Source organism: Triturus cristatus, chromosome 10 (genome assembly GCF_964204655.1).
Source record: "Triturus cristatus chromosome 10, aTriCri1.1, whole genome shotgun sequence".
NCBI classification, from domain to species: domain Eukaryota; kingdom Metazoa; phylum Chordata; class Amphibia; order Caudata; family Salamandridae; genus Triturus; species Triturus cristatus.
In genome coordinates, this window is record NC_140593.1 from 749,161,315 (window position 1) to 749,174,599 (window position 13,285).

Here is a 13,285-nt window from a genome sequence, read left to right on the forward strand (position 1 = left end):
AATGAAGTCATATATTGAAACGTTCCACTAAAGTATCCAGGAATTCCAGGTTTAAGTTAATTCAGCATTACTATCTACGTGGGGTCTGTGTTATCCCCAAGAGAATCAATCGTATGTTTTCTGATGCTTATGCTTGGTGTCCTAAGTTTGGTGAGGAAGGAGAAGATTTTTTTCATATTGTCTGTTGCTTACAGCTGTTCGATGCCTGTTGGGATACTGTGTTACAATTTATTAACTGATCTACAAATTGGGATTACGAAGACCCTGGTGGTGTGTTTGCTGGGCCTATTCTCAAGGTCCAAAGCTACCAGCGTGTTGAGTAGGTTTATAGATCCAGGGCTCATTCAAGTTAAGCACCAGATCGCCATGAGTTGGAAACACCCTGCGGGCCTGACATGTGGAAATAGAAGAAAGAAATCTGTAAGTGGACTAAATGCAAATATACAACACTAAAACTTTAAGTTAGGAGGGCTTTGCGCCCAGGGCCGGATTGGCCATAGCGGGCACCGGGCGTTTCTCCGGTAGGCCGCTAGGGTGGGGACCGGTTTTGGGCCCCTAGGAGGCCGTTTTTGTTACCGGGGGCCGGTTACACTCTCCCTGGGCCCCAGGTGGGGCCGGCTGAGCAGTTTGCCAGGGCAGGTTTCTGTTCTCAGTCCGGCCCTGTTTGCGCCAACACGATATTGCAATCCAGGGATGCTATCATAGTGTCATTGCTGTCCCTGGACAGGGCCGGGCAGGTAAAGCCCCCACAGGACTATTATGAATGAGGTCTGCTGAGGTTATTAATCTTAAACAAGTGTAATGATTCCGAGACTGCCACTGATGCCTCCCGCTTCCCAGCAACAACAACAGAGTATGGTATGATGAAAATGTTTGCCTATAAACCCAGCTGCTGAAACAAATAGACTTGGAGTTGATCATTTTTAGCTAACTTTATTCCAGCGGTTATATTAATTTTTGTATTGTATTTGAGTTATATGATTAGAAGTTTCATTGTTGATGCATCAATTCATATGTAAATCATGATATTCGCATTTCTTTGCTAGCACACTGTGTTCACGAAGGAAGTAGTAATAATTGTTACATTGCTGTGCTGTCAATGTATGTCGCAGATTGCTGCAGGGTCTGCTACATAAAACGAAAAAAAAATGTTTTAAGAAAATAAACTCCTAATGTGAAGTACATCACCTTTAGTGTGCTGCCAATTCTGGTCTCACGTTTTTTTTCCTCCCAACAGCTTGATCATTAGTAAGAAGGAACGGATGCTCGTGAAAGGATCTGGTTTTCATCTCGACTTAATGCTGATTGTTGCCATGGGTGGCATCTGTGCATTGTTCGGTTTGCCATGGCTGGCGGCAGCCACAGTTCGCTCAGTGACTCATGCCAATGCCTTAACCGTGATGAGCAAAGCTGTGGCTCCAGGTGATAAGCCGAAAATACAGGAGGTCAAGGAGCAACGCGTCACAGGACTGCTAGTGGCTCTGCTCGTGGGTATGCCATCATATATTCGATAGCTCTAGCTCTTTACGCAAAACTAGTGCTTACAGCTGTGAGATATAGGCAGCTCTAGCCTCATAGACCTGCATAGACTTCCATCTGGGCACGAAAATGAATGCACAGACCCTTGTGTTTTGTTTGATGGCTGTTTTTGCTGTTGATGTGGATTATTTGATGATCAGTAGGGTAGATTTTAGTATGGATTGTTTAGTTGTTGCGGTATTTGTTCTTGGTGTGGGCTATGTAGTGGTTGGGTCTCTGTTCTTAGTTTTATTATTTTATAAACTGTAAGTTTATTTTTGCTATGAGTTAAATGGTGGTCACGGTGTATGTTTTATTGTTTGGTGAGCAGTAGGTTTCTTCAAGATGTGCACCAGCTGAATGTCAGGATGTGTGTGGTGCTCATTTTATTTGTTTCTTATTTTGCTCCTTGTTCTTTCGTCTTCTACACAAATTTTCTTGACATGTGTTGCTAGGTGGAAGATGCCTGATTTTAGCGCCAGATGTCTGGTGCTTTGTATGTTGCTTCTTTGTGTCTTTTGGTAGCTTCCCTTGTTTTTGGTCTGTTAGATTTTCCAGGTATGATATTTTTCATCGAGTATAGTTTAGTGTTGGATGCATTTGTGTGTTATGTGTGTTGGTGGGTGGTCTATTGCTTTATTTGTGATGTTTGTAATGGTGAATTGTATTTTCTGTTTGGGTAGATTGGTAATAAGTATACATGTTAATAGTATAGACTGCTAGTAGATGTATCTGATGGAGACATCTAGCCGCAGATTACTTACCATTGAACTTCCAGGTGTCAGGATGTATCCAGAAGGTTTTTGATAGCAGTACCCCTGCGCACCGGTAGGTGCCGTCGGTAGCCTCTGTATGAAGTCCTAGGCATCGTGTTTGTCGTCGTGGTGACGTCCGCGTCGTCAATATAATCTTTACTTTGGCGCGCTGACGTCAGTTCTTTTCTTTCCACGCCAGCTAGCGCTGATCCATTGAAGAGAGCTACCCCCTGTCACTTTTTGACAGCGTTTTTTCGACCTTTTGGTGTGTTAGGATGTCTAGTAGGAAGACGCAGGGGTTCAAGCTGCGCAGCCCCTGTCGGTAACGGAACCCCCACCTCGTGTGTCTCAGGTGCCTGAAGCATGACCACGACACAAAGTGGGGTTCCAATTGCCAGGCAATGGTGCCAAAGGCTTTAAGGAAGCGACCCCTGAAACTGCTAGCGGCATTGCACGCACCGCGGATGTCGCCTCGTCGATCTCGCTCCTAGTCTCAGTCGAGAGGAAGGTCTGAGCATTGCTCTGAGGGCTCAAAGTCCTGTTTGTTGAAGTCGTAGGTAAGAGGCATCACAAGAAGTCAAAGCGTGCTTCAACTTCGCCCCGTCTGCCATGTGACGAGACAGTGGAGCCTCGGCGTTCTAGGCCCCGCTCCGCGGAGCAGGCACCTGGGTCAACTCTGCTTCTCCCTCCCTTTCTGGGAATGGGAGCGACCCCTGCCCAACTCAAGGAGCTTTACAACGCCATGTGCACTATGTTTGGGCGGCGTGACCCTGCCGGAGTACCTCCGGGCCCGCAGGCGCAGGTGAAGGAGATCCCGTGTGTCCCGCGCCTTCTGCTCTGGCCACGGCCTCCTGTTGGACCCATTCCTGGGTCCTGACCAGCGCCGGTCGCACCTCCACAGCGACCTTCCCCAGCACCACGTCAGACGCCGAGGTTTTCGGCGTCACTGGCGCCCGCCGGTGGCACCTCCCCATCCTCATTTCAGACGATGTGGCGTTTGCATGGCATCCACTGACGTCTAGGCCTGTGCCAAAGGAGCGGTGCGGCTTCATACTGTCTAACCAACCCCTTTCTGAAAGTTTGGGGTTGGACGAAGAGGATTAGGAGGGGGAGCAGGACACCTTAGAAATCCCGCAGCCCCAGGACATGGACTGGTATGAGGAACTGGGTGATGCCAGTGGTCTGGAAACCTCCCCAGATTCTGGCATGCTGTCTCCCTCCTAACCTGGCTATGAATGAGGGGGCGTTGTTTGCTACGGTGGTGTGTAGGACTGTGGAGGTCCTGGATGTGCAGGTTCCTACAGTGGCGGTCAAGATGAATGTCTTGACGGAGGTCCTGCAGCCTGGTGTCTCCTCATCGGAACCCTTGCTGCATTTTAACGAGGCCTTCTTGAACATTCTTCTGGGCACCTGGTCCAAACCCAGCACAGGGGCTCCTGTAAATAGAACAATTGACCACCGTCATCGCCCTGCAGCAGGTGACCCAGTTTATCTCAGTGCCCACTCAACCCCCCAAAGCTTGGTGGTCCAAGCTTCCACTTTCCATGGTGCGTTCCCTTCCGCACTTCCAGACAGGGAATCCAAACAGCTGGAGACCTTTGGAAACAAATGTTTCTCTTCCACCAGCCTTGCATTGCGGTCGGTAAACACTGCATGCCTTTTGGGCCGTTACTCCCATTCCATATGGTTGCACAGGTTCTGCCTATGGTCTCGGAGGAGGACCGGATCCTGCTCTCCCAAGCAATATCAGACGGTAGAGCTGCAGCGAAGTTCGCCATTCGCTGTGGCTTGAACACGACGGACTCGCTGGGCAGAGCGTTTTCTTTGACGTGGCCTGGCTGAGAATGTCTGGCTTTTCGGGGGCCGTCCGGGCAAACCTCATGGACATGCTTTTTGGTGCCTCACTTCTCTTCGGAGACAAGGCTGATGCAGCGCTTGAGCATTTCAAGGATTCGCGGGCTAGGGCCGAATCCTTGGGCCTCAGAACTTTACCTCGACCTGATGCTTTTTACTCCTTTCTTGGCTACGGAAGGGGCTTCCATCCACACCATCCCTATTCCAACCAGTGGGTTCCGCAAGTACAGCAACTTCTGCGGGGCTGTGACTGCGGTTTATCCTGCCCTCAAGAGTCGGTAGGCCAGAAGTCGAGCCAAGCTAGCATCCCCTTCTCCACCGCAAAACCTTCCTAGTCTGGTCCTTCAGGGTCACGAGCGTCCAGTGGGTGCAGGATACCCCATCACCTCTACCACTGGCACAACATCACCTCGGACAGGTGGGAGTTGTAGATATACTAAAGGGGTTACTCTCTCCCCTTCGAGACAACCTCTCCCTCTATGCCTCCAACTCACGACTGACTAACGGAAGATCATCTTGTGCTACTCTGCTAGGAAGTTGAGGCTCTCTTAGCCAAAGTAGCTGTAGAGAGTTTTCCTGGGTCAGAAATAGGCCTTGGTTGCTATTCCCGCTATTTCCCGGTTCCAAAGAAACACGGAGGCCTCCTTCCTATCCTCGACCTTACAGCCCTCAACTACTTCCTCAAGAAGGAGAAATTCAAGATGCTCCCTCTGGCTCAGGCATTGTCTGGCCTAGACCCGGGAGACTGGATGGTAGCGTTGGACTTGCAGGACGCCTATTTCCACATTCCCGTTCTGCCGGACCATCATCGCTACCTGGAGTTTACAGTGGGCCAGGATCACTTTCAGTTTGCCGTGCTTCCCTCTGGCCTCACCAGTGTCCTGCGGGTGTTCACCAAGGTGATTGCGGTGGTCGCAGTTCATCAGCGGAAATCAGGTGTTCCAGTCTTCCCCTATCTCGACGACTGGTTGTTGAAGGTGGGCTCATCCCAAGCAGTCTTCTCCCATCTCCAGACTACGGTGAACCTCTTGCATATGCTGGGGTTCACCATCAACATGAAAAAGTTACATCTGACTCCCTCTCATACGCTCCCCTTCAGCGGAGCAGTTCCAGACATGGTGCAGTTTTAGGCTTATCCTCCCAAGCAGCGAGTCCAAGGTATTCGGGCTGTGATTCCGATATTTCAGCCTCTATCCTGGATTTTGGTGAGAATGACTCTATGGATGTTCGGCCTCATGATCTTTTGCATCCTTCATGTGGACCATGCCTTATGGCACGCGGGCTCTGCAATGGGACCTGATGTTCCAATGGGTGCAGCATCTGGAAAATCTCACTGACCTGGTCCAGATCTCGGAGGGCACTGCGAACGACCTGCAGTGGTGGCTATAAAACCGCGATTGGGTCAGAGGCAGACCCATCTCCCTTCCCCGTCCAGACCTCACAGTAGTGATGGATGCATCCCCGTCTGGGATGGGAAGGCCATCTGAGAGAGGTGGAGATCAGAGGACTCTGGTCTCCGGTGGAGCCCTGGTTCCATATAAACTTCTTGAAGCTTCGGACGATACAGCGGGCACTAAAAGCCCTCTTGCCGTCCATCAAGGGAAGGCTAGTTCAGGTGTTCACGGACAACACGACCGCCATGTGGTACTGCAGCAAGCAAGGCGGGGTGGGGTCATGGACCCTGTGTCAAGAGGCTTTGCGTCTCTGGACTTGGTTGGAACAGCAGGGCATTTCCCTGGTGGTTCAGCATCTGGCCGGTTCTCTGAACGTCAGAGCGGACAAACTCAGCTGAAGGTGCCTACTGGATCACGAGTGGCGTCTCCATCCAGAGGTGGCGCAAGGACTCTTTCAGCAGTGGGGTGAGCCTTAGTTAGATCTGTTCGCCTCTGTAGAGACCGTGCAATGTCAGTTTTGTGTGCTGGAGTTTCCAAGGCGGCTTTCGCTCTGCGACGCTTTTCATCACAAGTGGAGCTCCAGCCTCCTGTACGCCTTTCGGCCCATACCAATCCTACCCAGAGTGCTCAAGAAGAGCAGGAGCGACCGGGCACAAGTCATTCTTGGGGCTCCGGACTGGGCACCGAGGTTCTGGTATCCTGAGCTTCTGGAAATGAGCCTCGATCCTCTGATCAGGCTGCCCCTTTGAGAAGATCTCCTGTCGCAGCAGCAGGGGAGGGTTCTCCACCTGAATCTGTCCACTCTCCACCCCCTTGCATGGAGGTTGAGCGGCGACAGCTGACAGCATTTGACCTTCCTTCTGAAGTCTGTGAGGTTATCTGGCAGCCAGGCGTCCGTCTACGAAGTCGGTATACGCCTGCTGGTGGTCCAAATGTTGTACAGAACTGTCTATTGACCCTCTAGCTGCATCTTTAGCTGATATCTTCCTGTTCATATTTTCCTTGGCCCAGCAGGGCTCTGCTCTGGAAACCTTGAAGGGCTATCTTTCAGCCCTTTCCTCTTCTCTTTAACTGCCTGATCAGCCTTGTCTTTTCAGATCCCCTCTGGTGCAGAGATTCTTAAAGCGGTTAACCCACTTGTTTCACCCTTCACCCGTTATCAGGCCACAGTGGGGCATTAATTTGGTTCTCATCTTTCTGATCTGTGTACCGTTTGAGCCGCTGCACAACTGCCCTCTATGGCTGCTCACCATCAAAACAGCCTTCTTAGTGGCAATAACCTCTGGCAGGAGGGTGAGCAAACTGCAGGCATTGTCATCACGGTCTTTCCGGATAAAGAGGTGCTCCGCACAAGGGCGTCCTTTCTACCTAAGGTGGTTACACTCTTTCATATGGGGCAGTCGGTTACTCTACCCACTTTCTATGCACCTCCGCAACCTTCTAAGGAAGAGGAGTATCTCCATCGCCTGGACCCAAAAGGAGCGTTATCGTTCTACCTCGATCAAACCAAAAGAGTTCCGGGTGGATGACCAACTATTTATAGGGTTCGTTGTTGCAAAGAAAAGGCGTGCTGTCCAAAAGAGGGCTATATCCTGCTGGGTTATCCTCTGTATCAAAATCTGTTACGGCTTAGCGAAGAAGGATCCTCTGATGGGCTTAGAGCTCATTCCACCAGTGCAAAAGCGATCACCACGGCTCTCCAGCGTGGTGTTCCCACTTCGAATATCTGCCAAGCGGCCACATGGGCATCCTGGCACATGTTTGCCAGACACTACTGCCTGGATTCTCAGGTTCGAAGAAAAGGCCTGTTTGGTCGCTATATCTTGCAGGACTTCCTGGGCTAAACCTTTCCGCAGCTCCGCCTGGGAATGGCATTGCTTGGGTATCTGTTCAAAGGTAAGGAATCTTTATCTGCGGCTAGATGTCTTTATAAGATAGACAAGTTACTTACCTTTGGTAACACCTTATTTGGTAGAGACATGATCTAGCCGCAGATTCCTTACCGAGTCACACGTCCTCCCCGCACTGCGGATAGGTTCTAGTGTCGAGGACATGTCCATTCGTTCCTAGTTGCCTTTTTTAACACACCACGGTCAGTCACTTCATGGCGCTGCGCTTCTGGCATGGAAAGTCGTGAAAAGTACTGATGTCAGCGCGCTGGAGTGGCGGTTATATTGACGATGCAGACGTCAGGACGACGACGAATACGACGCATACAACATCATGCGGAGTCCACTGATGCCACCTACCGGCGCGCAGAGGTACTGAGTTCAAAAATCTTTTAGATTCAGACTGAGGCCTGGAAGTTCAAATGTAAGGAATCTGCGACTAGATCATGTCTACCAGATAAGGTATTACCGAAGGTAAGTAACTTGCTCGTTGTGTTGGTTGTTTGGTTGCAGTATGTTTGGATGTGGATTGTTAGTGGTCAGTTATTTGTTTTTATTTTGGTAGTTCGGGAATTGATACATTTGTTCTTTTAGTCCAATTTATTTGGTAGCAGCTAGGTTTGGCCTTTGACTGAGTGCTATTTGATGGTAGGGATATTCTTCTGGTTTGTTTGGTGGTTGATACTTTGTAACTGGTGTGAATTGTTTCATCACAATATGTTTGTTATTTGTGTTTATTGATTTTCAGGATGTTTGTTTCTTGTGTGGGGTGTTTGGTGGTTAGTGCATCTGTTCTTAGTGTGACATATTTGGTGTGGGATGTTTATTATTAGTATATGTCTGGTGGTTGTGCTTTTAGTGTGTGTTGTTTGGTAGGCAGCAGGGTTGTTCACCTTCTGTGCTGATAAGGAGTATGTTCAGTCACAGTTTGTGTTTTGGAGGTTTAAATATTATTTGGTGGTTTAGGTTAATATATATTTCAATTCATTTTGGTGGTTTAGGTGTTTTTCACTGGTCACTATTTTTGGTCCTCATGGGTTGTTTGCTGGTCATTACCTATATTCATAGACCTTACTATTCAGTGAGATTAATGTTTATTTTTTATGGGAATTGCTGTAGTAATGTTTGTTTGGTTGTGGGTATATGTTTCAGCTGAAACAATAGCTGTTTGTGTGTTTTGTGGGTAGAATTATTTTGTTAATCATGCCTTCTAGAATGTAGAATGTTTGATCACATGTAAGTTTTTATTTTGTGTAGGTGTCAGGAGTAGGTTGTTTTCATGGGTGGGGGCTTAGTGTTAGCATGTGGCTGTTCTAAGTAGGGGTTTTGGTGGGTTGGAATGTTTATTGTCAGTGTGGGTATTTTTGTTTGGATTTATCCCCTTTGTTTTACTTTATTGATATACAAAAAGAGTCTGAAGGGAATCCCCTCCAAATAAAGACTCACAAAACTATGTATTTCTCAAACTACATGAATAGCACACAGTGCTTAATTTGAGCCGGTGGATGCCAGTGGGGGCCACAACACTTATTGTTGGCAACCAGTACTTATTTTTTCGCAAGAAAGGGAACAATAAAGCGGAAAGTTGGAGGAAGATGGAAAACCTTCACAAAGAGAGAAACTGGAACCCTCAAAGAGTGAGATATAGGTTCAACAGTATCTGGTAGTGGATTAAAGAGGCCTGCGGTGAATTCACAAGTATGCAGCCTTGGTATTGGCCACGCTGACTTTTGATTGCATTGGCTGTGGGCTTCTTAGCACAGCCTCAGCACTGGCACTTTTACAAATTAAGCACTGATGAGAGATGTTTCTTTAAGGTAGGGGCTGCTCTTATTGATTCACTTTACAGGGTATAAGTAATGCATAGTGGTATGCAGCATGTGTTGAGATGCTGTGTGAATACTCCCCCCCCCCCTTTCACCCCCTTCAAACTTGGCATTATCTGGTAAAATAGACAAGTAACAAACCGTAACCCCCTCAGAGATACTCTTTGTTAGAATCATTTTTAACTCTTGCACCTTCCTGTGCTAGTTCATGGGAGTCCTACAACAGCTCTGTTTTGTATCTTTTATTTTGGCTGTTTAAAGCTTTCTTAGCACCAGGTTTGTGTCACTGAATTGAATGCTCTGGTATGGTAGTAATGGAATTTTCAAACCACTTGCACTTACATGGCTGTGTGTTCTTTGAAGCATAGACTCTGAAAAGAAAAAGAAGGCTCTCTTCAATATCTGTGCCCAATATGGCCAAGGAAATATTTCTGAAAAAGACCTTCACAAAGGCTGTGTGTACTGTCTGTCTAGTGATCATGAAGTTGGGTATAGTATATTGGATTGCATTGTATCATTTACATATTGTTTCTCAGGGCAAAGAAGGAGAGAGACACAAGGGTAATGTACTTTAAAAAAGATGCTGAAAAAGTTCCTAATGGTTTCCAAAATTCTTTACCATTTGAACAACCAAAATACCCAGCCCTTTCAGAAGAATGATACTGTGTCTTCCATGCATGAGAGAGCCCATCTAGCCCGAGGGCCAACTTGGAGGTGCCCTAGGTTCTCCCTGAAGTACTCTTCGGACTCCAGGAGCCCTTCACTCTTTTCAAAGAGACATCGCCACTGCTGCAGCCCTTCACATCGTTCTCATGGACAGCCAATCAGGTGTGCTTCTTGGAGTCAAACCCTTCTATTCCTCCCTGACATTGCCTTCTTTAACAGAGTTGCCAGAGCCTCTGTCAATCTCAGTTCCAGTGTCAAAGACATTGATGTTGTCCTCTTCAGTATTACGGCATTCGACAAGCCCCTCTGGCTGTGAGCTCCCCATGGAAATATCCTGAAATACCTTCTGTGATCACTACAGGGATCAAAAATATAGTAAGTCTGCTGTGCCGCCCCTGATGACAATCCGAATGAGGATTGGTGAGACAATGGCCTATCCTGAGAGACAAATGCAGACTTGTGGAACATATTTTCGGATGATGTCCCAATCCACTCACTGTAGACTCCTCCAGGCTCTGTGAACACTGTTTTCTATATAGCCATAATGGGTTCAGTTTCTTTTGAATTTTGACTTGGTATGCTGGCTGGGACTGAGGAATAGAGTTCTTAATTTCTTTCAAATGTAAGCCTGAGAAGCTGTCCAAGACTCTAAACCTCCAAAACAAGATATGAAAGAAAGGCATGGCTTCTGTTCCTGCAGTCCTTCTTTCTCAGGACAAGATGTATAGTGCCCCTGATTGCGCCTACTTGTCTGCAAACTGTGACAATGTCATTCAATTTCGTGGCTCCAGCCAGCAGCAGGCATTCATTGAAGTTCATGTGTGCCCTGTCTGTTCCTCCAAGAAAATGACAGTAGGAAGTTGGAAGGCATAGGAAAGAAGATCTCTGGAAGGTGTCTCTCACAATTTATACTGCCAATGCTGTTGTCATCCTAACCAGGGACAACAGGGATCAAGTGGAAGAACATGGACAAGTTTGCCTTGTTCCTATCAGATGCCAAACAGCATGAGGCAAGGAAAGACCGTTTGGCAGGCAGGCAGGCTTGCTTAAATGCACACTATAAAGGCATCCCAAAATGTTGCAGAATCTAGCTTCTCTCATATATGCTATGGCTAGGTGACTGTCATGGGGTGTGGCTGAAGTGCACTGGATTCAGATCCAAAGTGCAGGCAAGTGTGCTGTACATGCATTTTGAAGAGGGCATTTCTCTCCAACAAAGCAAACATTACCAAAATAAAGGCAATCAGAGCCCTGTTGACAAGACACACGTCTCCTTTTTGTGGCCCTAGGGATAAGTTCACTCACCCTCAGGGTTTTTTCCTGCAGCCATTCCAGCAGCCATCCATTTCAGTCCTTTAATGTGCTATTCACAGAATTGCTACCTGCATGAATTACATCTCAGTGACACATGAGAACTGCATGAACAGAACCAGGGAAGTATTGAGGTATAGAAGAGGGAACGATATGTGTGTACCACCATAGACCTGCACTTCGTCAGCAGGTTAATCCAAAAGTAGTCCTTCAAGATGACTGTGACAAATGGCACGCCCTACCTTTGCATTTACCACTGGATGGCGTATTTGGACCTTGACGATGCTTTTTTGAATGGTCTGATGCACCAAAAACATTAGTGGTTCCTCATGTGCAGGGTAAGCAAGGGACACTGTACATACAAGGTTTAACCATTGAAGCTCCAAACTGCACCCAATTTCTTAACAACCCACATCAGAATCACAAGCAATGAAAGACAGATTTGTATGTAGCCCGGGAAAATCCCACACCACCCCCTAGTGTTCTGCTATGTAGGCTGATATAAAGCCTGCTGGAGTTAGGTTGCTGCTTAATCTCATGAGCACCAAACTGGGCACATCAACTCTAGTTCAGAACCTACCTCGCATATCGTACTCTCGCTTCCATCTGCCAGTGATCAGATGCCTCTTGAGGCGGCACTCAACACAGAATACTACAAAATAAAACTGTCTCGCTTAACCTCTGGGCTCTGCCCTAGGATTTGGAAACTTGGGCCTCTCCCACAAGTGTACCAGTGTGATGATTAACTCCCTGGTGGGGGTTGACCAATGCTACTTTTCATCTGGATTGGAAGAGGTGCTTGTGTTGTGATTACTGAACAGTGTTCACCTGATGCCGGGTGACCTGCACTAACTTCGTGGCACTTGCTGGCCAAGCCAGGTAAGGTCTGTAGTACTTCTCAATATGTGTGCATCTGTATCAATGTCCTGCTACTAGAGGTGGCTAGGTACGAGTTCTATCCACAGACTGTCACAGAGGCCTGTTGTGTATCTTTCAATGATAAGGATGCCTGTGTGTAAACCCAATGTGGTTCTGACATGCCCCATGTTCCTCATGTGGAACAGAGCTTTCCTGCTGACAGTCACCTCTTCCAGGAGGGTGGGGAAGACATTCTCCTTCAAGAAAGGTATATCAAACTATACTGCAAGCTTGTGGCCCACTGGTAACCCTGACTGGCGTAGATGGTTGGCAAGGGTAGATGGCACATATATCTTTGATACTGGTCAATGGTCCATGGCGGTGGCAGGTCTGGGATGGAGGATGTGAGGTTGTGAAGGACTACGGCAGTGCCTTATTGGGGGGTGCATCCTACTTAAAAGATGATCTATGAGATGTACCACTCAGGTACAGTTTTGACAACCTTTTTTATCATCCTTCCAGTCACCAGCTAGGACCCGAAACTTTAAATATCTCTTGCACGCCAACATATGGTGATACGGCTTCATCTCCACTCGGGGCTCCTTTCCAAATATATTCACAACACACGTTTAGTTGAAATAAATTTAAAATTTGTAATGATTTTCAACAGTGTTATTCTGTATAAAACAGTTGCTCTAAGGTCGGTGGGTAATGAGTGCTTAGGAAGCTTAGGAAAGTGCTTATGAATATGTGAAGCAATAGTAGAGAAATGTAAGAACAATATTTACAAACACATGGCCGGTAACCTGTCTGAATTCCAAATGCTTTACATATTTGTAATCCACAATAAGATACGGTGTAACAAAAAATACATGTTATACTGGTGTGAAAGATGATTTTCAGTGCAGGTCGATAGAATTAAGACTGTCGACGTTTCGACCCCCAGAAAGTGGAAAGGCCAATTAAACCTTAAAGTAGGGTCTTCCTCAGGGCAAAAAAGGGAGCGACCTAGAAAATAGGTAAAAGGGCATCAGTCAAAATGTAGTTTGCGGTGTTTGTGACGTGGGTACAATGATACGTGGTGGTCATGCTCACCTGAATACCACCATATGCTAAGCGGTGTAGTGAATTCGAGGAGGTCCAGCCAGCTCCTAATCAGAGGAAACTACAAGGGCCCCTTCAGTGGTCTAGAACAGATTCAAGGCGTTGTTGTG

At 47.4% G+C, this 13,285-nt stretch overlaps 1 protein-coding gene across 11 annotated transcripts in view; it reads left to right on the forward strand.

Annotated features, from left to right (window-relative positions):
* The window catches only part of LOC146789947 (anion exchange protein 2-like), a 2,390,686-nt gene that overhangs the window by 2,254,925 nt on the left and 122,476 nt on the right, over positions 1-13,285 (forward strand). For all 11 annotated transcript variants that reach the window (XM_085628246.1, XM_085628245.1, XM_085628249.1 and 8 more), the window contains one exon: positions 1,238-1,491. In XM_085628246.1, coding sequence (XP_085484372.1) covers positions 1,238-1,491 — 254 coding nt within the window. The remainder of the gene's footprint in view (positions 1-1,237; positions 1,492-13,285) is intronic.